At 38.7% G+C, this 24,765-nt stretch overlaps 1 protein-coding gene across 5 annotated transcripts in view; it reads left to right on the forward strand.

The window, feature by feature from the left end:
* SRGAP1 (SLIT-ROBO Rho GTPase activating protein 1) overlaps positions 1–24,765 on the forward strand; it is a 277,168-nt gene that overhangs the window by 135,378 nt on the left and 117,025 nt on the right. For all 5 annotated transcript variants that reach the window (XM_053662053.1, XM_053662052.1, XM_037140307.2 and 2 more), the window contains exon 4: positions 16,925–16,987. In XM_053662053.1, the coding sequence (XP_053518028.1) occupies positions 16,925–16,987 (63 nt within the window). The remainder of the gene's footprint in view (positions 1–16,924; positions 16,988–24,765) is intronic.

The following is a 24,765-nucleotide window of genomic DNA, read 5'->3' on the forward strand; positions in this document are numbered from 1 at the left end:
GCAGGACATGCGGGGCTTACCTGGGCGTCGGTGCAGCTGGTGAGTTACTAGGTAAGAGTGTGCGCCAGCAGTTCAGAAGCTTTATTAAACTTTTAAAGGGGACACGAAACAGATGATATATGTGTGTCGCCTTGGAAAGTGATGTGATTTTTTAAAATCTGATGTCAACTCAACTGGACATTTTGTCACGCAGCATGACATGGTGGTACCAGCACTCATGCGAGTGCTTAAGTCCATAGTTGTGTTGAGAATAGTTGTTGGAAAGCACTCGAAACTTATATATGGTTTTAAAAAATCTGGAGGTGTATGGACCAAAATTATTTTAAATGGATATCTCTTAGTTTAATTTTCTTCTGTTTATTTATCTGTAGTTTCTGATTTTTTACAATGAACATATGGTATAAGACACATAAGAAAACAATTATTTATTGTACATTAAAAACTTAAAGAAGCTGGGCTCAGAGTACACCTGTCAGTGTTTACTGTAAAGAAGTGGGGAAACCACACCCATTAACTAATTCAGCCCAGCTGCTGCTTATTAATGGAAAATTAGCCTGTTCTCCAAGTACACTTGAAAAATATGCTTTGCATATACAGTATTAGGATTATTAAAACAACAAAAAAATGAAACCAGGGAACTTCTGAGCAACATGGCAGCTTGCACATGGGCTCCAACTGCCTTACCTCCTAAGTTGTCTTTGAAATGACTAATCAGAGAAGAGAAGAAAAAAAAAAAAATATATATATATATATATATTAGGAAGAACTGGAACAATCCTTTTAACTTCCAGCAGATTCCAGTACTGCTTTGCTCACTCTTATTGGTTTCTACTTCATTCTGAGTAAAAGTCTATACCCTGCCCCCTTTCTTTTTTACGCCATTTGAAGTACCCACTGAGTTCCCGGGGCATCCCGATAACAGTGTTTTGAACTCTGCATCTGATAGATTGCTTATCTCCATCTCATTTAGTTTGTTTTGTTTTGTTGCAGCTTTGCTGTATTCTTTCATTTGGGCCATATTTCTTTGTCTCCTCATTTTGGCAGCCTCCCTGTGTTTGTTTCTGTGTATTAGGTAGACCTGATTTGACTCCCTGTCTTAGTAGCCTGGCCTGTTGTAGAAAAGTGCACCTGTTAAGTTGTGTGGGGCAAAGCCTTAGTAATGCCAGAGTGAGGCAACCTGTGTCACCGCTCTGTTGCTAAGCACGGGGGAGGGCTCCCAGAGGGAACAGTGCTGCAACCTGGATTCTGGAGTTTTGCCCAGGAGGAAGCCGTTTCTTAGCACTCACACAGCACTTTTTCCCCATATGCCACTGGGGCCCTTCCAGCTCTTGCCCTGGTGCTCAGTTCCAGAGCGGTGAGTCTGCATGACCCCTAAATCCATTGTGGGCCCTTTAAGAGGAATATCCTGAGAATCCTGCAGTTTCTTCTGCTGCCCAATCCCTACTGGCTTTTATAGCCAGAAATTATGGCAACTTCTTTCTGGCGCTGGAACCCTGGGTTGTGTGGTCTGGACTGGGGATGGGATCCCTTGCCCCCAAGGTATCCCTCCCATTATTTATCCACCCCATGTGGGTGTGGGGCTGCCCATTCCCATCTCTGCCCCAGTCTGTGTCTCCCCATCTCTGTGCCACTCCATGTCTCCAGGCCTCTCCACATCTCTGCCCCTCCTACCCATCAGGTGAAAGTGGCTTCTTTAAATCTTTGGTTGTCAGAGTTCCACATAGCTCAGTTTTCTGACATTCTGCATGGTGTTTATTTTGTAGTCTACTTGTATTTTTCTCTATGCTATAGCTGTGCATGGAGGTGAGGTGCGTGACATATTCTGGGTTTACTTAATGTTTGTCCACATTGTCTCCCCTCAAATTCGACGTGAGTTCCTGAGGGAAAGGACCTTGTATCGTGCACTGAAACAGTGACTGGCACAGAGTAGATGCTCAGTAAATATTTATTGAATGAATAAATAATGAATACTTACACCTGTATTAGAAACCAGAGGTGAGTGTGATCCATATAACAGAAAGTTCAAGGCATTTTAGCAAGATCCAGTATTGATTGACAAGTTTAGATTTAAGCAACAGTATCACTCACATACAGTCTACTTCCCAAGAGAGAAAAGTCAGAAAAGATACATCCCAGGAAACCCAAAAGTACTAGGGAGATTACAGAAAAGGTGAAAATTTACAAAGCAACTCTATAAAGTTATTTTTTAACTCATGGGCTCACCCATGAGGTGTACAGGTTTGGGTCCGATCTTTAGCAGTACACCTACCAATGACTGAACTCAGATGAGAACTGAACTAAGGGATAGACCATTGCATGGGTTCCAAACTGGTCACAGGATAGTAACATGCAAGACAGATCAAAATAGTGCTCTAATGGTGTTGGAACAGACCGACATTGAAACCACAACCCATCAAAGGCTGCCCAGAACTTGCCTCCTGAATCCAACTACGTTGATTTCCTGATAAAACAAAAAAATCAGATTCTACATATGGTTTAAACAAGACCCAGATTCTCATAACATAATATTCAAAATAGCCAGAATACAATCCAAGATTACTCAGCGTACAAAGAACCAGGAAAATCTCAACTCATATGGGAAAAAACAATCAACAGACACCAATTCTGAATGACACAAATGTTGGAATTCTCTAACAAAGCCTTTTATTTATTTTATTGTTGACACCATCACAGATGTCCTCCAAGAAATAAGGGCAATCACTCTTGAAATGAATGGGGAGCTAGAAAAGTCTCAGCAAAGAAATAGGAGATGTAAACTAAAATGGAAATTTTAAAACTGAAAAAGACAGTGATCAAAATGAAAAAAACCTCACTAAATGGGTTCAGTAGCTGACTGGAAATAACAGAATAAAGAGTCTTATTAATTTCTGCTCATTTTGAAAATAGAATAATAGAAATTATCCAATCTGAACAACAGAGAGAAAAAAAAGATTGAAATAATAATAATGTCTCAGTAACCTCTGAGACAATACCCAAGGTCTGACATCCATGTCAGCAGGGTCTCTGAAGGAGAGGGAGAGGAGAGTGTGTGCAGAAAAAAATATTTGAAAAAAATCATTGCAAGAAAACTCCCCAGATTTGGCAAATGAGATAAGTTTACATATTCAGGAATATCAGCAAAACCCAAACTAGGTGAACTCAAAGAAGTCCATAACCAGACACATTATAATCACACTGAAAATTAAAGATAAAGAAAAAATATTGAAAACAAGCAGAGGAAAATTGATACGTTAATTATGGGAGGACAATAATCGAATGAATGTGGATTTATCTCCCCAGTAAATGTCAATAACACCTTACCAATTGTGACAATCAAAAATGTCTTTAGATATTAACAAATATTCCCTTGGGGGTAGGGAATTGGCCCTAGCTGAGAACTATTGATTCAAATTGAGTCCTATTCTCCTAAACAGCTTTTTAAAAGGAAATATTCCAATTTGACTTTGTTTTCAATCACATGATTTACAAATCTAGAGTAAATTAACAAGCATGGAGTAGGTTATAAGGCACCCGGACTCTAAGTTGCCATAAAGAGGAGTAAAAAAATATTGTTCGGTACCAGATTTATTTAGGTTCAGTTATTTATTGGGTTGGCCCAAAGTCCATTTAGCTTTTTTTCCATAAAATAAAAGACATATTTTTCATTTTCACCAATAACTTTATTGATTTGGATATTTTGAATATGTCAGCTATCTCCTGCATGGTAGAAAGTTCATTGTTCTCAATTAATGTCTCAAGTTGTTTGCTATCAACTTCAACCTGACCGTGGAGCATCTCCCAGAAAGAAATCTCCAGCATAAAACTTCACAAATCACTCTTGACATGTTTGATTGGTAACAGCACCTTCTCCACACACTGCACAGATTTTTTTTTTTTTGCATTTCAGTCGTGTTTTTATCTTTCTTGAAATAATAATGCATAATAAGCCAAAAATGTTGCTTATTTTCTTCCATCTTCAATTTTAAAATGGCTACACAAAAATTCATCAATTCTGATTTTTTAAAATGCATGCTGATATGACAGCTGTCCCAATACAATGTAACAAAATTGTTTTGAATGACATTAAAGACAACTAAATGCTACTAGAGCCATCTTACAGAAAAAAACAAACTCTTTGGCCAACCCTATATAAATGATCAGGACTTAATAAACCAAAAAGAGCCATATATACCCCTGAATTTTTACCCACTCTTCTCATCCAAGAAGGAAATTTCAGTCTTAAGAAAACAACTGATAAGGAGAGAACATTCCTACCATATGTCTAAGTGTCTGCATTTGAGATCAAGTTTAAAGCAACCTGAGAACAGCATTCAGGTTGCCAGCCAACACTGCTTACCAGTTGAAGGCTATGTTTGACTCCATGTGGCAGGATTCTGGAAGATTTTCAGCACCTGCAGTAAATGCCGTATTAAGTGATACCACACATACAGCAGACATTTGAATTAAGAAATTTGTGCAAAACCTTGAGTTATAACAACTGAAAAATATGCAGTTGTAATGAGATACTGAATATCTCAGATTGATTTTAGTACCTTTTAAATCTCAGTCAAAGAAAAAAAATTTTTTTCATTATTAGATAAGTAGTTAAACAGAAACAGATATTTTACTGACTAAATACTTTGTCAGATCAACATGGAAACTCACGAAAATAAAAGAAATTAAAGATTATTTTAAAGGGTTTTTATTTATTTATTTTTAGAGAGGGAAAGGGAGGAAGAAAGGGAGGGCGAGAAACATTAATGTGTGGTGTGCCTCACGCACCCCCCACCGAGAACCTGGCCCTCAACCCAGGCATGTGCCCTGACTGGGAATTGAACCGGCAACCCTTTGGTTCACAGGCTGGCACTCAATCCACTGAGCCACACCAGCCAGGGCTAAAAATAGAAAAAGTTTGACATGGTATATATGAGTTATTTAGATTGAGGAAAAACAGTAATATTTAATAATTGATAGTAAATAAACACATGCACCATTTTTACTTTTTCAAAGTAAAAATCGATAGTTTCAATTAAACAGAATCATAACTGGCAATGCACTGGCTGTAATAAACATGCCTATAAATTTTTGTCTCTCTAGCTTATCTAAAGATGGAGATTCCAAGGGTCAACTAAAATAATTATCTTCTATTATTTAGCAACATCTTATAATTTTACTGAGGAGTCATACCAAATCTGTAACTTTGTTTTCTTCCCTTTTCATTTGTTTCCTGAGCCTTACCGAGATCAGCTTTCTTTTCCGAAACAGAGTAAACATTCTATTTCATTATTCATTCAACAAACCTTTATTGTTATCATTATGTGACAGGCATATACTAGAATGAGTGCTAGGGTTACAAAAGTAAGACACAAATCCTTAATTGGTAACCAAAGGAGCTTATAATTAAGTGATTAAAAGAAAGGATTTGCAGAGGTCAAAACTACATTATAAACTGGTAATACCACCTATGAAAATGGAGAAAGGCTTCATGGAGAGAGTAGCATTTGATTAAACTCTTAAAACTTGGTGAGATTTGCAGAAGAATTAGGAGATGTACATTCTTTTATACAGAGAGAATTGCAAAGGAACAGGCTTAGGTCTCTTGGTGACCCTACCTGTTTACTTTGTAACAGTGGAGAGTTGTAAAAGATACATGAGAGCACCTCAGTTAGCAGCCCACCACGGGCAGGAGTGTAGCCTGGAGCCTGGTGAACCGTACATGGTGGGATAACAGCTATCTGAGATCCAGAAAGGCAGGTTAGGGAGGTGGGGCAAGAATGCTGATCCTCAGCTTGAGGAACTAGTATCTTATCATCTAAGCAATGAAGGAGCCAAGAGAGATTTTTAAGCAGGAATATAGCATAATCAGCCTTGTTTTTCTAAAGGTTTGCAAAGAGGAAATTGGAATGGGAAGAAATTGGTCTGGAGGAACCAAGTGAGGAAGCTGTTGCATTAGTAATCTGGGTGATTATTTTCCTCTATTGTAAATGATGGTCAGAGAGCAGTTCCATACTTGTAATGATATTGCTTTCAAAAGCTTTCACCCATGTAGATTAAGAATAAATCAAATGTTTGTTGGTCTTTTATAAAAGGTCTTTTGGCAGTTTAAACCCAGAACATTGCTATTTAGTCCATCCTAATCAGATATTCTTAAGGCTTCTACTCCTTTAGCTGATGGCTGTTTAGCTTATTGGGAAAAGAAGAATGTAACAATGATTCCAAGATTCTTGGGTTTACAGTAACTACGCAGATGGGTTTGGACTGTTTCCACACAACAGGGCAGCTGCCAGTGACTGCAAGTCACTTGGAGGTATGTCTTGCCTCCTGATCCTCCTGAGCTTAGCTCCACCCCTTGAAGTATAAAGAAAGTGCCCTTTTAGTACTTCTAGCTGCAAGACAATAAACAATCATCTGGAAAGCAAGGAGAATTATCTCATTTCTTTAAACTGTGTCATATAAGGAATAGTTGTAAGTTTCTGGGAATATTGAGGACAGAGAAAGTAAGCCTTAGCCAGGGCACAATAGCTGTCTTCAGATATTTGAAGGCCTGTCTTACAGAAGAAGGTTTAAATTAACTAGCTCTGTAAGTCTACAAGCTCAGTTAGGAAGACCTAACACTTACTTGCAGTCTGAAGTCAGCCAGGGCTAGATCAGAATTAGTGTCCTGCTTGGTTGTAGCTTTGCATTGTTCTCTGGAATGGACTTGACCCTCCTTGGTATAGTACCTCATATACAATTAAGTATTCCATAAATTAAGTCTTGAATTATACTGAAGTGACTACCTGCTGTGACATACTGATTTGAAAGTTGATACATGTAGGCTATTCCACTGTATTTAGAAAAATGAAGGGTGATTTTGTGTGATGAAACAAGGGTATGACTTACCCCGTGGGAACTTTTTTTCTGTTCCTTAGGCTACCTTTACTTAAGTTCATTGTTAATTCTGTAGACCAATTAACCTTCTGAGGTGGTGCTATTAGCATTAGGCCAAATACAGATCTTTAAAGGAAGTTTCTAAATTGGGTTAAGTTCTTGACAATTGATTAGTTTATTAATTTTTGGATTTGACTCACAATTTATATCTAGAAACTGTACTTGCTTTAAATTGAATGAGCACAAATCATACTGTATTGAAATTGTTTTGTTTACCTCTCTCGCTAGACTGTAAGGCCACTTTTCTATCTCTGGCACTTAGAAAGGTGCTCGTGGAAACTGGAAGGAATGAGGGGTGCATGAGTGAGTACATGAGTGAATGAACTTTTATCAGTATCTCAACGAACGTCAGCCTTCTCCTTACTCAGTCAGTGGATGACTAAGTGAGCAGATCTCTGGCTTACCGATTTGCTATGTCAGTGGTCCCGGAATTTTTCTTACCACAGTGCTATTGAGACTGAAGTCCTGGGTGTTCTTCACAACGTGGTCTAGTTTGCTGCACCACCGACTATAATGGTTTACTGCAGCACACCAAAAATACATTTTTTGCCAACCTGACAAAAACAGTAGATATACTTTTGATGCGTTCACACTGGACAGCTATTGTTGTGTTGGCTTGTTGTCATTTTTTTCTTAATTTGAAAATCTAAGGGAAAAGAGGTCAGTGCCTCTGACTAAATAGTCAGGTATTGCACATTTTACAAATTCTTGGGGTGTTCCAGTGAAAAATTGATGTATTAAAGAAAATATATTATTATGATAATACTAAGAAATTGTCAATAAAGCTGAGTTATTAAATTTTTGTAAAGTTTATTTAGCATGTAGAAAAATAGTCTGAAAATATATTTCTGATATATTATAGTCTGAACCAGAGTTTGATAGTGCATTCTGATTTTAATTGGATATGTTTGTTTATGTCAGACACTAGATGTTTATGGCTAAGTGATTATCCATTGAGTGATACTAAAAAGGTATTTTCCTAATCGATCACCATTTTGAGTAGAGAAATAAATCCTAGTGTGAAAAATTGTGTTTCTTAAAGAGTGAAAGAAATGCAAGCTGAAAATGGAAATAGTTGTGCCACCTACTTTCCTCCCTGTAGGGTTTTAGATTTCACTCATGAGGAACTTAACCTGTCTGTTCAAGTGCTTTTTACTCCTGGGAGGCAGGATGGCTCTGCTGTCTGGGACTCTGCACCGGACTGCTCACAGGCCGAGCACGGCAGCAGCGGACCTTTTCCCACCTGGATGCCCAATGCCGCAGCTGCTTAGCAGTTGCTTTAGTAAATATTTTAGGAGGTGCCCCAGATGTTTCCTTTTCAGATCAAGTTTTGTCTTGTGTCAGAAATGGAGTTCTGGTTCCCCCTGTGTCTGTGATTCCTTATCATAGGAAAATTTTCCCAAGCTTTCTAGTGGAGTGGGGTTTTGTCTGAAAGGATATTGATTATTTTTCTTCTTGAGGATGAAGTAGATGATGAGGCTAATTCCATCTGCTGATATTTAGTTGCATATTTTAGTAAGTACAAACTCATGTCCCTTGACAGATAAAGGGAAGTGTGCAGAGACACTATAAATATTATCCAGAAGCTTCATTCAGGCCATTAAGCCCAACCCAGCCCTCTCCATTAGGGGTTTTGGAGGATGCTGTTGACTCTGTCTTCAGAGTTTCCATGAATCAAGGGAATCTGTTATTGTAAAGACACATGAACATGAGCTTTGGACCTAAAAGCACACGCTGGGGAAGTATGGCCTGACCCCTTTAACTAGAATTTACATCTGAAACTCACTAATCGTGAGACACTAAAATCATTTGAAACCCTCTCATTAAATATTTAATCTGGTTTTCCTTCTTCTCTTTTATTCCCATTGCAACTCAGCATAAGGTCAGGATTCCTTGACTAGTCATCAAAATAGATTGACTTTAAAAATACCTCTGTCAGGCCAGAGGCCCTCTGAATCGGTCATTTAATCCAACCACGGAGTTCACATGATTGATTACTCAGGGTACTCCTTTGTTGTTGTATTATTATGCTTCTAGGTCTGCCTTTCTTTATCTCCTTTCTGGGCGGTTCCTGGAAGCAAGCCTGCAGGAATCAAGATCCGGTGCAGCGTTTGTTCCAGTGCTCTGTAGAGGAAGCTGCTTGGGCACATCTGGCTCCTCCATGAGACTGTGAACTCTGGAGCGTGAAAGCCACGCCTTGCTCAGCTCTGGGTCCCATTCATCCCACAAACACATATGGACCACCTAGTGTGCCAGGCACCAGAGCAGGCCCCAGGAATACAAAGATGATTCAGATGGACTCCCTTGCTCTCAGAGAAACAAGGTTTCTAAAGAAGAAATGTGATGAGCGTAATAACAATGCATAGTATCAGTTTTACACTCACTGTGTGCCAGGTTTTGTGTTAAGTGTTTATTAAGGACCGCCCCACTAAAACTATGGCATAGACACTGTTGGCGTCTTCACTTTGCCATTGATATAACTGAGGTCTTACAAAATTATTCAACTGATACGCAGACTGGAACAAGATAGTTTAAAAATAGGCAGTTTGATTTTAAAATTTAAACTCTTAACCACTAAATTATATAGCCTAGGAGTGGTGGTAAATGGGTAATGTATTATAAAATCATAGAGAAGGTAAGGTGTGATTTTTTTTTTTATTTGGGGCTCCAGGCAAAGTTCCAAGAAACTTTTCACAGACTAACATGTAGGACTGTAGCAGGCAAGAGAAAGAAGGAGAGTCCAGCCAAGGGGACGACTTGGGAAAGGTACCAAGACCAGCAAACTAGCAACTTATGACCAGACAGGAGGATGTGGTTGGAGATTTGTGGACTGTAAGATGAAGTAGTTTGGGAAATTATGGGTGAGTGGAAAAAAAAGTGAACTCTATTTCAAAAAATGTAGCAAGTGTTTGATGGATTTTATTCAAAGGAAGGACGTAATTCAATTTTTGTTTATTTATTTTTAAAATTCTAAGGACATACAGAAAAACGGATCAGCCAGAATAGATAGCATCAGTGACTTCCTCACGAAGCAGAAGCAAGCCTTGGGTGAGCCCAGATTATGACTTCAGTGACCCTGCTGTCCTGCCAGCAATATAAATTTACTATAACCCTTTAAAGACCCTTACAATATGTGTTAAGGGTCTTAAAATTTTCGATCATTTTATCCTAGTAATTTCATGTCTAGGAATTTGTATTAAAGAAACAACACAAAATGCAAGAGAAGCCTTTAGACCAGCATTTGTGGTAATGGTTCAGTGTTAAAACTTATTGGTAAAATTGAATGAATACATAAATAATTGAATGATTAGTGGGAAAGACTGGGACTTTTGGAAACCATAATAGAAGAATGGTTAATATACATTCACTAGGTAGTTATGATGAATTTAAGTATAATGGGGGTTCTGAAAATTATATAAATACATGGAAAATTTTATGACAACTGAAAAAAGAGTAGAAAAAGATTCCACATTTAATACATCAAATCATAATGGTGGTGTTTTGTCCTTCTATTTTTCCAGTATTCTTCAGTATACTTTACTTGTTTATATGCTAGAAAAAGATAAAAACTTTGGGAGTATTAATGTTGTACTTATGTTTGAGGTGTCTAAAATATCAAAGTGACAATAAATAGTAAACAATTAGAAACAGGCTTGGTATTCGCCTCTGGGTTTGCACATTGGACACATTCAATAAATGTCACCTGAACAGAAGTTTTAGTCCTGGCTGGTATGGCTCAGTGGATTGAGTGCCAGCCTGCAAACCAAAAGGTCGCCAGTTGGACTCCCAGTCAGGGCACACACCTGAGTTGTGAGCTGGGTCCCTGGTGTGAGGCACATAAGAGGCAACCACACACTGATGATTCTCTCCCTCTCTTTCTCCCTCCCTTCCCCTCTCTCTAAAAATAAATATATATAATTTTTTTAAAAAAGAAGAAGAAGAACAAGTTCTAACCATGTTTTTTTCCTTTTGGGTCAGAATCCCAGAATCCTATTGAAGTGAATTAGAAGTTTCACCATAATTTGAACAAGGCTTATATTAATGGAGGGGAAAATCTCTTCCCCTTTCACCCCCATACCTGAAGCTGTTGAAGGGGATCTCCTTTCTGTGCAAAAGTAAATTTAACTGGCCAATCTCAAGTGACATAGAAAATACTTTATTTCAGACATATATCATTTCATAAAGTTACTTTTTTCTCTGGCACAAAGAGAACATTGATTGCTTTCTTTCCTTCATGCCCCTATCATTTTCCTTACTCTGCAGTTCTTATTCAAGGGTCAAGGGTCTACTTTCACTGTTGTCAAATTGTAATGAAACAGAATCCAGAGGCATATTTAACCTCCTGAATTTTGATGGACTTTCGACAGTCCAGATATTTGCTAACCAGAGGGTTCCAGTCCGTTGGTTCAGTGTGCCAGCATGCTGTGCGCCTCGGCAGGCGGGTTTCGGTCTAAGGTTGCTTCTCTAAGGGGGGAGTGTAGAGTAGCATTGAGAAGAAGGATTGTTTTTCACTGTTCCAGTAATCAATTAGAGACATGCTTAAAGTTGGGGTGCGGGTCAGCATGAAATGGTCCTTTCATTCTTTCTGTGCCCAAGGACAGGGACCATGACCCCGGCACTCAAACCGGGGTGACGTTGTGTCCAGCCCAAGTATCTGTGAATGCAAGGGTGTGTGGATCCGTGTTTCACACTTTAGTCACATGAGGCAGTGCTTCGGGGCCCAGTCTGGTTCTTTAACAACCTTTGCAGACAAAAGGGGTGGTGGTGGGAAGGCGAGGTTAATTTCAAAGTTATTTACTACACCCTGGAAGGTTTTGGATTGTGATTCAAAGCTAACAAATAGGCAGGAACTTTGGTGATGAATCATGAGGGTAGCTGGGGGACCTGCCTGAAAGGAACTCCTCCCCAGCTTTTCACAAAATCGAAAATTCCCAGTGGGGTTTGGCTCTGTAAGGATCTCTTTCCTTAGTTGTGCATATGTTATCATGCTGGCTTGACACATCTGAAACATAGAAGTGGCAATAAATAGAGCATTAGAAATAGGCTTAATATTCAACTCTGGGTTTATCCATTTTCTAGTAGATGTTGGATTAATTCATCTAGTACCACTTGTGGTAGGACCCTGGTGAAAATGAAACATAGAAAGGTAAATTTTAGTGTACAATATGGCGAGGAAATAGGAGTGTAAGAAATGCCCAAGGTCTGGAACTCAATACTGGGGGCCCTTCCACATCAGGAGTCACTCAGAGGGGGATCTAAAGGCCAGAGAAAGAGTGAAGGACTTCAAAATCAAATCAGCCTGTATCTGCTGGGCACTTCCTATGGGGAAGTCAGTGGAATTAAGTGTTCAGAGACCAAAACAAAAATAAATACAATGTGGCCTTCTCACTCAAGGGTGTTACCATTATAAACAGTATCTGGGGGAGGGGAGGGTGGGAAATAAATACTTACAAAATTTACAGGATATTCACTGTGTGCTAGGCACCATTCTGAGTGCTCTGTGTGTGCCGTCTAATTAATGCTCTCATCAACTCTATGATATAGGTACAAGGACAGTGTTCATTTGATGGATCTGGAAACTGAGGCCCAAAGGAATCCAAGGTCTTTGAGACTTAAGAACCAGGCATTATGATTCCAGAGTCCTTCTAAGCATTATACTATATCGCCTTCCAGGAAAAATTTTTGTATCTCAAGATGTGTGGGAAAAGGTGAAAGAGAAATGTAAGAGTATGCTTGGCAGAACAGTTTGTGGTACATTTCTTCCACCTCATTACCTGAATTCATGTAAAATCTAAAATATACAAAGAGGACTTCCAGCCAAGACGGAGGAGTAGGTAGACACACTGTGCGTCCTCACACAACCAAAATAAGGATAACAAAAATTTAGAAACAAAATAACAACCAGAACTGACAGAAAATTGAACTGTATGGAAGTCGGACAGCCACGGAGCTGAAATAGACACATTCATCCAGACTGGTATGTGGCACAGAGTCAGGCAGCCCAGCAGAAAGGGGTCGTGGCACAAGAAACGGTGACACCGGGCGTGCAAGATGGCAGCAGGCGGACCCTGGGCACACAGGTGGTGGTTGGCAAACCCTGGGCTGGGGGTAGCAATAGGCAGACCCAGCTAGGTCGCGATTGTGAAGTGAGGTACTGCGTGCAAGGTGGCTGGCTGACTTGGCGGCTGTCCTACATTCACGTGCACATAATTGGGGAGTGAGACAGACCATGCAACCCAGGGTCCCATCACTGGGAAATAAAGCCTCAAAACACTGATCGAAAACACATGTGGGGATTAAGGCGCAGGGAGAGACTCCCAGCCTCACAGGAGAGTTTGTTGGAGAGACCCACAGGGTCCTAGAACGTACACAAGCCTACCCATGTGGGAATGAGCACCAGGACAGCCCAGTTTGCTTGGTGGAAGTGGTGGAGGGGACTGAGATCCCACAGAGAATGGAGCAAGTATCATTGTTCCCTCTCAGACTCTGCCCCCACGTACAACATCACAACCCATCAACTTGGGTTGACCTGCCCTGGCGAACATCTGAGGCCCCGCTCTTCAGTATGTAACAGGCACAACAGGACAAAAAAAAAAAAAATGGCCAAAACAGAAGAACAGATCAAAGCTCCAGAAATAATACAACTAAGTGACCAAAAGATAGCCAGCCTATCAGATGCACAGTTCAAAACACTGGTGATCAGGATGCTCACAGAATTGGTTGAATTTGGTCGCAAATTAGATGAAAAAATGAAGGGCATGCTAAGTGAAATAAAGGAAAATGCACAGGGAACCAAGAGTGATGGAAAGGAAGCTGGGACTCAAATCAATGGAGTGGAGCAGAAGGAAGAAAGAAACACCCAATCAGAAAAGAATGAAGAAACAAGAATTCAAAAAAATGAGGAGAGGCTTAGGAACCTCCAGGACATCTTTAAATGTTCCAGCATCTGAATTATAGGGGTACCTGAAGGGGAAAGGAAGAGCAACAAGTGGAAAAGTTATTTGAACAAATAATAAAGGAGAACTTCCCCAATCTGGCAAAGGAAATAGACTTCGAGGAAGTGCAGGAAGCTCAGAGACTCAAAAAGAAGTTGAACCCAAGGGGAAACATACCAAAGCACATCATAATTACATTATCCAAGATTAAAATACTAGGAGAAGGAAAACCCTAGATTAAAATCCTGAAGGAGAGAATCCTTATCTCTTTGCAGCAAGAGATAAGGAGATGGTTACCTACAAAGGAGTTCCCAAAGACTGTCAGCTGATTTCTCAGAAGAGACCTTGCAGGCAAGAAGGGGCTGAAAAGAAGTATTCCAAGTCATGAAATGCAAGGTCTTACATCCAAGATTGCTCTTATCCAGCAAAGCTTTCATTTAGAATGGAAGAGCAGATAAAGTGCTTCTCAGATAAGGTCAAGTTGAAGGAGTTCATCATTACCAAGCCCTTATTTTATTAATGTTAAAAGGGACTTATCTAAGAAAAAGAAGATAAACATATACAGTAAAATGACAGCAAACTCACAATTATTAACAACCATACCTAAAACAAAAATAAAAACAAACTAAGGAAACAACTAGAACAGGAACAGAACCACAGAAATGGAGATCACATGGAGGGTTAGCAACAGGGGAGTGGGAGGAGGAGAGAGGGGGAAAAGATACAGAGAATAAGTAGCATAGATGGTTGGTAGAAAACAGACAGAGGGAGGGCAAGAATAGTATGGGAAATGTAAAAGCTAAAGAAATTAAGACACATGGCATGAACTAGAGAGGGGGAATGTGGGTGGGAGAGGGTGTGCAGGGTGGAGGGGAATGAAGGGGGGAATGGGACAACTGTAATAGCATAATCAATGCTATTAATATATTTTTAAAATATATTAAATTTTTTAAATAAAATATACAAAAAAATCTTCTGGTTTGTTCTAAAATATTTGACCTAGGATACCTTGGAGTTCCTTCGTCATCCAAACCTGTCTTTAATCGGATCCTTAATATTCTTGGCTTGTCCTAATTGGTCCTAAGGAATTTTTGTTTTTGTTTTTGTTCTAAACTCTTAGACAAAAAATATTTTCATTTTGGATTTGCTACCTGAAATGTGGGCAGCTGAGCAGTTAGTTACTTGCTGGCCTTTGATCCCATTAGAGAGTTCTGAATTGGTGGCCTGGGACCTTGATTGAAATCTGATATCGAAATAACACCAAGCTGAAGTCATAGGAGATTGTAGTGTAATATATACAGTCAGAATAACCAAGATTTAGGAGAAATAAAGTGAGTTTCCGTTGGCTTCATTTGCTCACTTATGACTTTACTTTCACTCTTGAGTGATTCTTAACCCACCTCTTCACGTAACAGGGACACAGCACACATAAAATCTCTAACTTCAATTTAGAGATTTCAGAAGCTTTTGGAGCTTGATGAACAACAGCACCCTTTATCATGAACAAGTTTGAATTTCTCAAAGTTCAGGTAGTGCTTTGATGTTGTCTTCCCACCCTATGCTGTCTAACAGGAATTTTCGCTTCGCCACATGTGGCCTTTTTGGAGGGAGGCCTGACCCAATGCAGTGGCCTTATGTTCATAGCTGAACTGTGTTTCATTAGAGCCCTAATTTTTTCATAGGAGTGGTCTGTGGGCCTTTTCTTTCTGCCTTCTCACCAGGGGCCAGGCCTTCAGCAAATATAGTTACTACTTCAGCTATTGCACAAACACAGTGATTCAGCTTGATTACAGATTCGCTTAGCAAGTGTTGATTGGAAGCTTCCTACAAGCCCAAGCATGTCCTGGGCCAGGGTGAGGACAAGTGCCTTCTTAAATTCCACACCCCACAGGCTTCACTTACCTCATCCTCATCCTGGCCTTGTGCCCAAGCATCGTGAAGGACACTGGGGTCACAGCTGATAAAGATGTGACCCTTACCCCTAACGGTGACAGTCTAGTGGCACACATGTAAATGAACCAGTGAATGTTCTTGTTAGTATCTCAAACTGTAAATTAAGTCCCTCTGCACATTCTTTTCCAATTTCTATAGCTGACTTACATAATGAACCCAAAACAGAAAAAAAAAGGGATATACGATTTTCTTTACAATTGCTTACAGATTTGGCTGAAAAAAATATTCAGATACTCTTCTATGAAACTCTCAGAATTAACCTAGAGAAGACTATTATAAATGCTGTAATTTACCAACTGAGTAGAGAGTAAAACTTTTTTTGTCTTAATGAAAATAATTATAACAAACACAGAGGTGAAAGTATGTAGACCATAAGTGGCCTTACCGCGTCATTCATTGTTTTGGGAGTGCTTTCTTAAAATTATAGTCGGTCTAATTAATTCTTATTTTGAACAGTGAGAATTAATTTCCCTTTTGGATTCTAAGTTTTTTGGTCATCACCCTGCAAAACACTCCTTTGTGACAATATCAACCTTGGAGACAGGATGCGGATTGCATCTCGTAATGACTTTAGTTCTGCAACTCAACTTCTGAGCAAGCATGATACTTCATTCTACTTACCTTTTCTCTCTCTCTCCTTTTTTTTTAAAGATTTTATTTACTTTTAGAGAGAGAGGAAGGGAGTGAGAAAGAGAGGGAGAGAAACATCAGTGTGCAAGGGATACATCGATTCATTGCTTCTTGAATGCCCCCAATTGGGGACCTGGTCCGCAACCTAGGCATGTGCCCTGAATGGAAATTGAACTCAGTCCACTGAGCCATACCAGCCAGGGCTTCTCTCTTTTTCTCTTCTTGATATAGATGATTTGGATGTTGGAAGAGCCATTTAGACTGTTCAATCACTTTTTTGCCTATGGTGAACATTGGTGCAAATCTCTAGTATTTGGAAAGGGCCCTTTGGTCAAAGATTAGGGCATGCTGGCCTTCTGTTGTATTATATATTACATTCTTCTATTTTTGGTCAGTGGATTTAAGATGTAAATAATTTAGAAACAAGTTCCTATTATGTTTTTAAATATTCTTTCTTAATTTCTTCTTAATTACAGAGCAAAGAGATTGCATTCCAACTTCATGAGGATTTAATGAAGGTTCTTAATGAGCTGTACACGGTAAGCACACAATCTTTCTTCTTTTGAAAGAATCTTTGGTTTGGAATTATGCTTTGTAGAAATACTACATTTATAAGAACTCATTCCAAGCTAGGGTGTTGACAGATGCTTGTTCAGTTGAAATGATGAACAAAGTGGATAAATGCATACTATTATATCCTTTTGCCACTCCCTCCAATTTGGAGAGGACACATTCAAGTAACTATGTATATGCAGTTATTAAAGACCTACAACCAAGATTACTCTATCCAGCAAAACTTTCATTTAGAATGGAAGGACAGATAAAGTGCTTCTCAGATAAGATCAAATTCAAGGAGTTCATCATCACCAGGCCCTTATTATATGAAATGCTAAAGGGAGTTATCTAAAAAAAAGAAGATAAAGATGAACAGTGAAAGGACAGCAAACTCACAGTTATTAACAACCACACCTAAAACAAAAGCAAACTAAGAGGACAGCTAGATCAGGAGCAGAACCATAGAAATGAAGATCTCATGGAGGGTTAGCAACAGGGAAGTGGGAGGAGGAGAAGGGGGGAGAAGGTACAGAAAATAAGTGACATAGACGGTAGGTAGAAAATAGATGGGGGGAGGGCAAGAATAGTATGGGAAATATAGAATCTAAAGAACTTGAGACACATGGTCATAAACTAAAGGGGGGAATGGTGGGGGTGGGGTGTGCAGGGCAGAGGGGAATGAAGGGGGGAATAGAACAACTGTAATGGCATAATCAATAAAATATATTTAAAAATAAAAAATAAAAATAAAGTTATGCAAAAAAATAAAATAAAAAACTAGATTATTAGGTGTTCTAATATGACATGTTTTTAATTGGTTGGATTATATGTGATATGTACATATATTCAATTCTAAATATTTTATTTTAAATTGTTGCCATTCTTAAATTAGCCATTCTGGGATTTGAGAAATTTGTTTATTTATTTATTTATTTTTAATTTTATTTAGTTATTTTTCAAGTACAGTTTTTTGTCTATTTCTCCCATCCCAGCTCCCCCCCCCCATGCTCCCCACCTCCCTCCCATTTCCACCCCCCTTAGTTCTCGTCCCTGTGTCCTTCCTATTTGTTCCTCCAAATGGGATTTGAGAAATTTAGAGTTGCTTTATTCTGGTACTTTAATTTCTTACCACTCCCACCCTGCCCCCTGCTTTTCAGTTAAATTGTTTGGTTAATGATTTACTCAATTAAAATTACTTTGGGGAGTGGTACCATTTTTGTCAATAATTTGCTTTTGTGAATTTAAATTTTATTCCAGCTACTGCATATAATCATAAGAAATTAAATAATTTGAAACCATTTTATTAAGAAAACCAAAACCAATGAGGCTATAAGTTGGAATTAATTATGTGCCTAAGTAAATTTTTTACATTTAATGATCATATTATTAAGTACAAATTTGTTTTGTACTTAACAAAACAAATGAGTTTTTGTTTTATAAGAGTTTGAATTGAATGAGTTTTTATTTTATGAGAGAGAAATAATGAGAAATGAATAATACTGATTTGTTCTGACTGTAGATATTTGCATTTTCATTGCACAAGATCATTTGAATTTTTCTTTATGGGCAAATTAAACATGAAAATTAGTATTGAAATGTTTCTCAATTTACAAATCTCATTTTTTCCTAAAAATCAGTGTGTATAAAATGCAGTTTTGTGAGTTAAAGTGCTTCAAATGCTCCATTGACACTAATTAAAAGAACCCATAATTTAAACTTTTATGAAATTTGTGATATTCTTATAAAATTCACTTTCCAATTTTTTGTACACGTGTGATACATTTATATTTTTATGTAGCATATACTTATTAATTTAATCTACAATTTCTTTGTGTTAGTTTCTCCTTTAGAAACTTTTAACTTTACATGCAAAAGCCTCATGTTATAAGGTCATATCCACATTTTAAAAGTATCTACTGAAGTAGAATTTTTTATGATAAAGGCCATTTATTAGCCTGTGATTTATTAATTTTTGACAACTAAAGCTATCAACCATTTGTAGAAATCCCGGATTTAGAATTTAAAAGTTAAATGAGCATTGTGCCTCAGAGGTGTCCAGAAACAAAATATCATCTTCCACTGAACTAAGATGAAGGCTTCATGGCATGTTCCTTGTGGTTCCCTTTGCTTGAGCATTGTTTAAAAAATGAGTCTGGTAGTTGTCATGGCATCAGAGCCTAGCCTGTTGATTAGGGTCTGAAACTAGTAGTACTAGCCAAAACAATAGTGACAAAGATAAACTTGATCATTGACCGTGAGAAGTCAGTAGAATGTTATGAAAATTTGATCTCAGTGAGAGATGTGTGTACTGAGATTTTTCCTGGAGTCAGCCTATCAAGTGGACTTAGATATTTAGCAGATTGACTGTACATGTAGTTGAATCAAGCAAGCTCATATTTCCTCAAAACTCTCATCAGCATTAGTCTTTTTTTTTTTTAAGGAGCCAGGCTCCAGAACTAGTCACCAGAGTTTGAATAACCCTGTCAGAGTCATTTAACCTCTCAGAATCAGTTGAGGAATTAGGGTAGAAGAGACAAGCAATGAGTTTTTAATTAGATAGCCCATAGCACACTTTGAGATCTTGGGGAAATTTTTACTTTAACGAGAGACCATGCTCAGCTGAGGTCAGAGGTCATAGTTTGCCCTGAAAAACACCTTTCTATTACAGACACACACACCTTTTACACTGAAAGGTGACATTTAGTTTCCCTTACACTTTAAATTCAGATATACAAATTATGTCTTGTTTAAATGAAATCTACGCATTATACATACTCAGTTCACATTCAGAAAATGAGAAAATGTAAGGAGTGTCTGAACAGTGAACCAGGAGTTGAGGGAATGTAGTTTAGATTTCTTATTCAACCATTGACTTGCCATGAACAAATAACCTTCTGAGTTGTATCATGCATAGAATTTGTACAACTAATGGTTTAATAATGATTACTGAAATCACAGGTATAAAGTAAGTACCCTCAGGGGGAGATTGAGGCTGCTATTTAATTCCCTTTTCAGACAGATGTTCATTCCTTCCTTCCTGTCAGTCCTGGATACTCCTTGGGAGTTGAACGTGAACATTCTGAGCACACAAACTTCCTTACACCAGTGGAGAACTCTTGCGTCAAATTGTAGTCAACCTTGGTGGTGGGTAGCAGCCCTTTGTGTGGATTTCTTTTCCCAAAAATATTTCTCCCATAGGCCTATTGATTATTCCAACCATTACATCAAAAAGCATTGCCTTAAATAAAATATAAACACCCGGGAAGAATAAGAAGAGATCATTATACCTTGGTATGAACCAAGTTTTTCAGATTTGTTGAGTACAGGTTTTGTGCATGAGTGGGGAGGAGAGGATTGTAGCATCACAGCACCATTTGGAAGAGGAGGAAGGGTTTTCTAAATTTTTTTCCCCTCAACCTTGCCTTTATTTGCAGAAACAGGGCCTCATAATAGTTTAAAGTATCCACTTGGATTCCGAAACCATAAGGGCCAGCCACAGCAGTTAGGATTAATTGGGCTTTGAGTAACAGGAACTCAAAGTAAAAACATAAGCAAAATAGAGATTTATAGTGTCTCTCACATAAAAGAAGTTCAGAGATTGCCCACCCAGGGCTTATATGGAAGTTCTATAAAGGCATCCAAGATCAGGTTCCTCCTAATCCCTGTTGAGAGAAACCTAGTTGTCACCTCTGTCTTTAGAATGCAAGTTGGTTCCTAGAGCTGCAGCCATTACATCTGCATGTCTGAAGTGGAGAAAAGAAAGAAGGGCAGGTCCCCTGTCTCTGAAGGAGTCTTACTGTGTCATAGAACACTTTCATCTATGCCCCATTGGCCAGAACTTAGAACATGGTCCCACCAGGCTGCGTGCAAGCCTGGAATTACAGCCTGTTAGCTTGCCAGCTCATTGCTAAGCAGTTACAAATTGGGGATTCTGTTAATTTGAGAGCAAAAGGGAGGTATTTGTAGGGAACTAGCTATGCCTGTCACAGTAGCTAGCATACTTATTATTTTGTATGTGCTAGTTCTTTTATTAAGCACATTACTTGCATTATCTCATGTAATCTTCACAGTATCTCTATGAGGTAGTTGCTATCATTATCCCCACTTTACAGAAAAGGAAACCAAGGCTCAGGGCGGCTTGCCCCAGGCAGGCAGTAGAGTGGGAGCTCAAGTCCAGGTCCGGAGCCCATGCCCTTTACTGTCACTTTATCTCTGTGCCACAGTTTCAGGAAAACATTTTCTAACAAAAATCTCTAAATATTAATGCCTCCCTAACAAAACAAAGCATGTACACAGTTGATCACCTACTCACTTGTATTTTTTGTCAATGACATTAGTTTCTTTAACAAAAGCATATGTGAAAAATTGAACATGTGCTCAATGACAACCTGACTTCTTAGAAATACTGATTTAAATGATCTAACAGATGGAACTCACTGGACTAAAAAATAAAAGGGTAAAGCAAGATCCTCAGACTCCCTTTCTTAGTCCACTAATTAACTTCTTTTGAGTTTAACTTTTGAAAGATAATCAAAGTAAGGTTAAGAAAACAGAGAGTGCTGTGTTTTAAGAGACAAAAGTGCTGAACTGGCAGACAGCAAGCTTGTATTTGAATTTCAGATTACTTAGCCAATCTGTATTAGTCTATCTTCTCCAGAACCAATAGGATGGGAATATATGTATGTAATACATAAATAGATATATACACACATGCAGAGAGAGAGGGAGGGAGAAGTGGATACAGTCACAAGCTGGAGAGCTAGGTTATAGTTACAATTCAATTCTGAAGGCCCAGGAAAGAACCAGGAGAGCCAGTGGTGTAAGTTCTAGCCTGAGTTCAAGTCCAAAGCACAAGAAGACCGTGTCTCACCTCAAACACAGTAATGCAGAGAGAGCACATTCCCTTACTTAGCCCTTTTGTTCTCATCAGACCTTCAGACCCTCAGTGGATTGGATGAGGCCCACCTACATTGTAGAATAAAGACTGTTTATTCTACAAACATTTTTTAAATGCCTGCTACTGTGCCAGGCACTTTTAGATGTTCTGGGGAATATAGCTGTGAATAAAAACAGACCATGTACTTCCTCTCAAAGTATTCATGTTCCAGTGAGGAGAAACAGACAGTAAACAAATGTGTAGTACGGCAGGTATAAATGCTACAAGGAAAAATAAAGCTGAGTTAATGGGATAGTAAAGCATTCAGAACAGTGTCGGGTGCATGGATGCCTGATAAATGTCAGCACTTGGTGCCATCCTGTCATCATCAGTGAGGTGGGGAAGGTAAGCAGCTTCTTCTCTGCCTCTCAGAGTGAAGGTGGAGAACAGGGATGATATTAACAGTAATGACAAATAATATACATGGTTGTTCCTTACAATGGGTGTATGTTACTTTTATGTGAAAAGAAACAGGAAAGTAACTTCCCCTAAGAAAGCCAAAGCAATATTCCAGTGAACAAGCTGTGATTGGGTTAATCACAGGGACACGAAAGGTTGGAGGGAACATTCCAAACAAAGTTTGCCTTCGTCACACTGTCACAGGGCTTATCATCAAACAGTGGTGTAAAGTGTGAGGCCTATCTCCTAATACTGAAATCTTAAAACGTTATGGTGGATTTTAGTAGAAAAATAACTATTTGTCGTATATTAGTATTTCTTTGCAATGCTTTAGCCTTGCAGCATTAAGTTTGGCATTTTAAAAACCAGTAAGCAAATTCTAATAGAGATTAACACAGATGACATGATAAAGTCCACATGAAATTGATTGCTAATTATGTGTAATTGATTATCACACTGTCTATACGTCAGGGACACGCATGACTAAGCCAGAGTCAGAAGGTAATCCATCCTCAAGTTCCATTAAATTAAGAGGAAAGAACTGAGAAAATGAAGATTTATCTACCTCTTACCGGGAGTCAAACACATTATCCCCACTCCTTTCTTGCAGCAGCCCTATGGGGGAGGTATTTCTAATCCCAGTGTTAACACATGGGAGCTGGGACTCAGAATAATTAGCTCAGGATCACACAGGCAGTAAATCTAAAATCTAAACCCAGGTCCTGCCCTGGGGCCCATCAATTCCCTACTGGACAGCTGCTTTAGGGAAGGATGTGCAAGGCAGGCTGGGGGAGGAAGGGCAGTACCGGATCTCACAGATAAAACTCATGAGCAAAATTCTTAAACTGCATGTCCCGATCGACACTCGTGAAAACATGATTGTGCTTTCCAGACTATTGATAGGGGTTATAGCAAAATGACTTATGGGCAAAGCAGAATGACTTTGTGCATTCAACTTTTATATTACGATATGTTCAATTGGGGTGTCTCTTGAACACACAGTCCCTCAATTAGTGTTAGTGTTTTATGTGTCAACACCACTTGCTTAGCTGTGTATTCGTGCACAGTGGTTACTGCCAAGACTCAATTACTGGATACTCCATTCACCTTGATTTTCCCATCTGAGCTCTAGCTCTGACTTGCCTACCAAATTTCAGTACCTAGAGAACAGAAGCTGTCCCAGTACAAAGCCAGAGGCTGTTGAGCATCTTGTACAGAAGTCATTTGGGAAACATGGTTGCTGAATGCACAGATATTCTCTCTGGCCTTTATGTATCTTTGAACCACATATCTCTTTAAAATGTTAAAATAAAAAGCTAATTATTTTTTAGAGGGGATGGGAGGGAAAACACTGTTTATTATTTCAAGTCCTTCCTTGAAAACTCCGTCTCAGAGGACTGCTGAAGAAAGCTTTTTTGGCTGGCTTTGTGAGCCTCCCAAGAACTGGGAGCTAATGCATTCTTCTGTAACACAGAAACATGCCCAAGGCAAGGTCGAAAAGCCATTCCGAAAGAGCCCGAGATACTTGCCACCTCCTATCAGAATATTTTTCTCTGAGCCTCAAAGAAGTTTTTAATTTTATTTTTGGTTAAGTATTTATTTTAGCTCAAGGGCATTTTAAGTATTTGAAATACATATTTCTGTGAAAATGAAAATACACTCCTTTGAGATGGACTACAAAGAGGTCTGGGACTTAAAACAAAACACTGAACAAAGAGAAATAAGGCAGAAGGGATATGAAACAACTCCCAAATTGAAAACCCCTTTGGAATACCACATTCGCTGTGATGCCACCTGGAAAACTTCTCTTTTAAAGCACTCTAGAGATCTCAGGCTGAAGAAGTGTTTCTGTATATCCTTGCCCTGGTTTTATTACTAGACACTTCGATGGAAAGAAAGAGAGGTGTTGGGATTAGATAACTCACGGCCAAGTTCTGAATTCTGATCATGGTGTTGACAAAAGCTGATGTTGGAAACTAGGTTAGCTCATTTAACCTGGCTTCATTTTCCTACCAAAATGATTGGGATTAATAAAATTTCCATTGCAAGGATCTGTGAGGACAACTGTTTGATAAAAACTTTGTATGTAGATGTTGTTTAGGACCTCCTGCTAATTAATGAAGCCAAGTGCTCCCCAGCCCCTGCTTAGAATTTCCATTTTCTCTTAGAGATTTGAGAATTAGTTATGATTGGTGCTTATGAACTACAAATAAGACTGTCTTTTAAAAGAAGCAAACAGTATGAACCAAAAAAATTTCATTTGGCTTAGATATGAAAAAGTGTTAGAAAGTATAGTTTAGTAAAAACAAAAAATTTCTAGAGAATGTTTCATACCAAGAATCCTTCTGAAAGGATATACATGAGGTCTATCTAGGAAGTATCCAGACAATGTAATATGAAAAATACAGATATTTATTGAAGAAGATG

This window comes from Artibeus jamaicensis, unplaced genomic scaffold (genome assembly GCF_021234435.1).
Source record: "Artibeus jamaicensis isolate MK-2021 breed Jamaican fruit bat unplaced genomic scaffold, CSHL_Jam_final contig_233, whole genome shotgun sequence".
In the NCBI taxonomy this organism is placed as follows: Eukaryota; Metazoa; Chordata; class Mammalia; order Chiroptera; family Phyllostomidae; genus Artibeus; species Artibeus jamaicensis.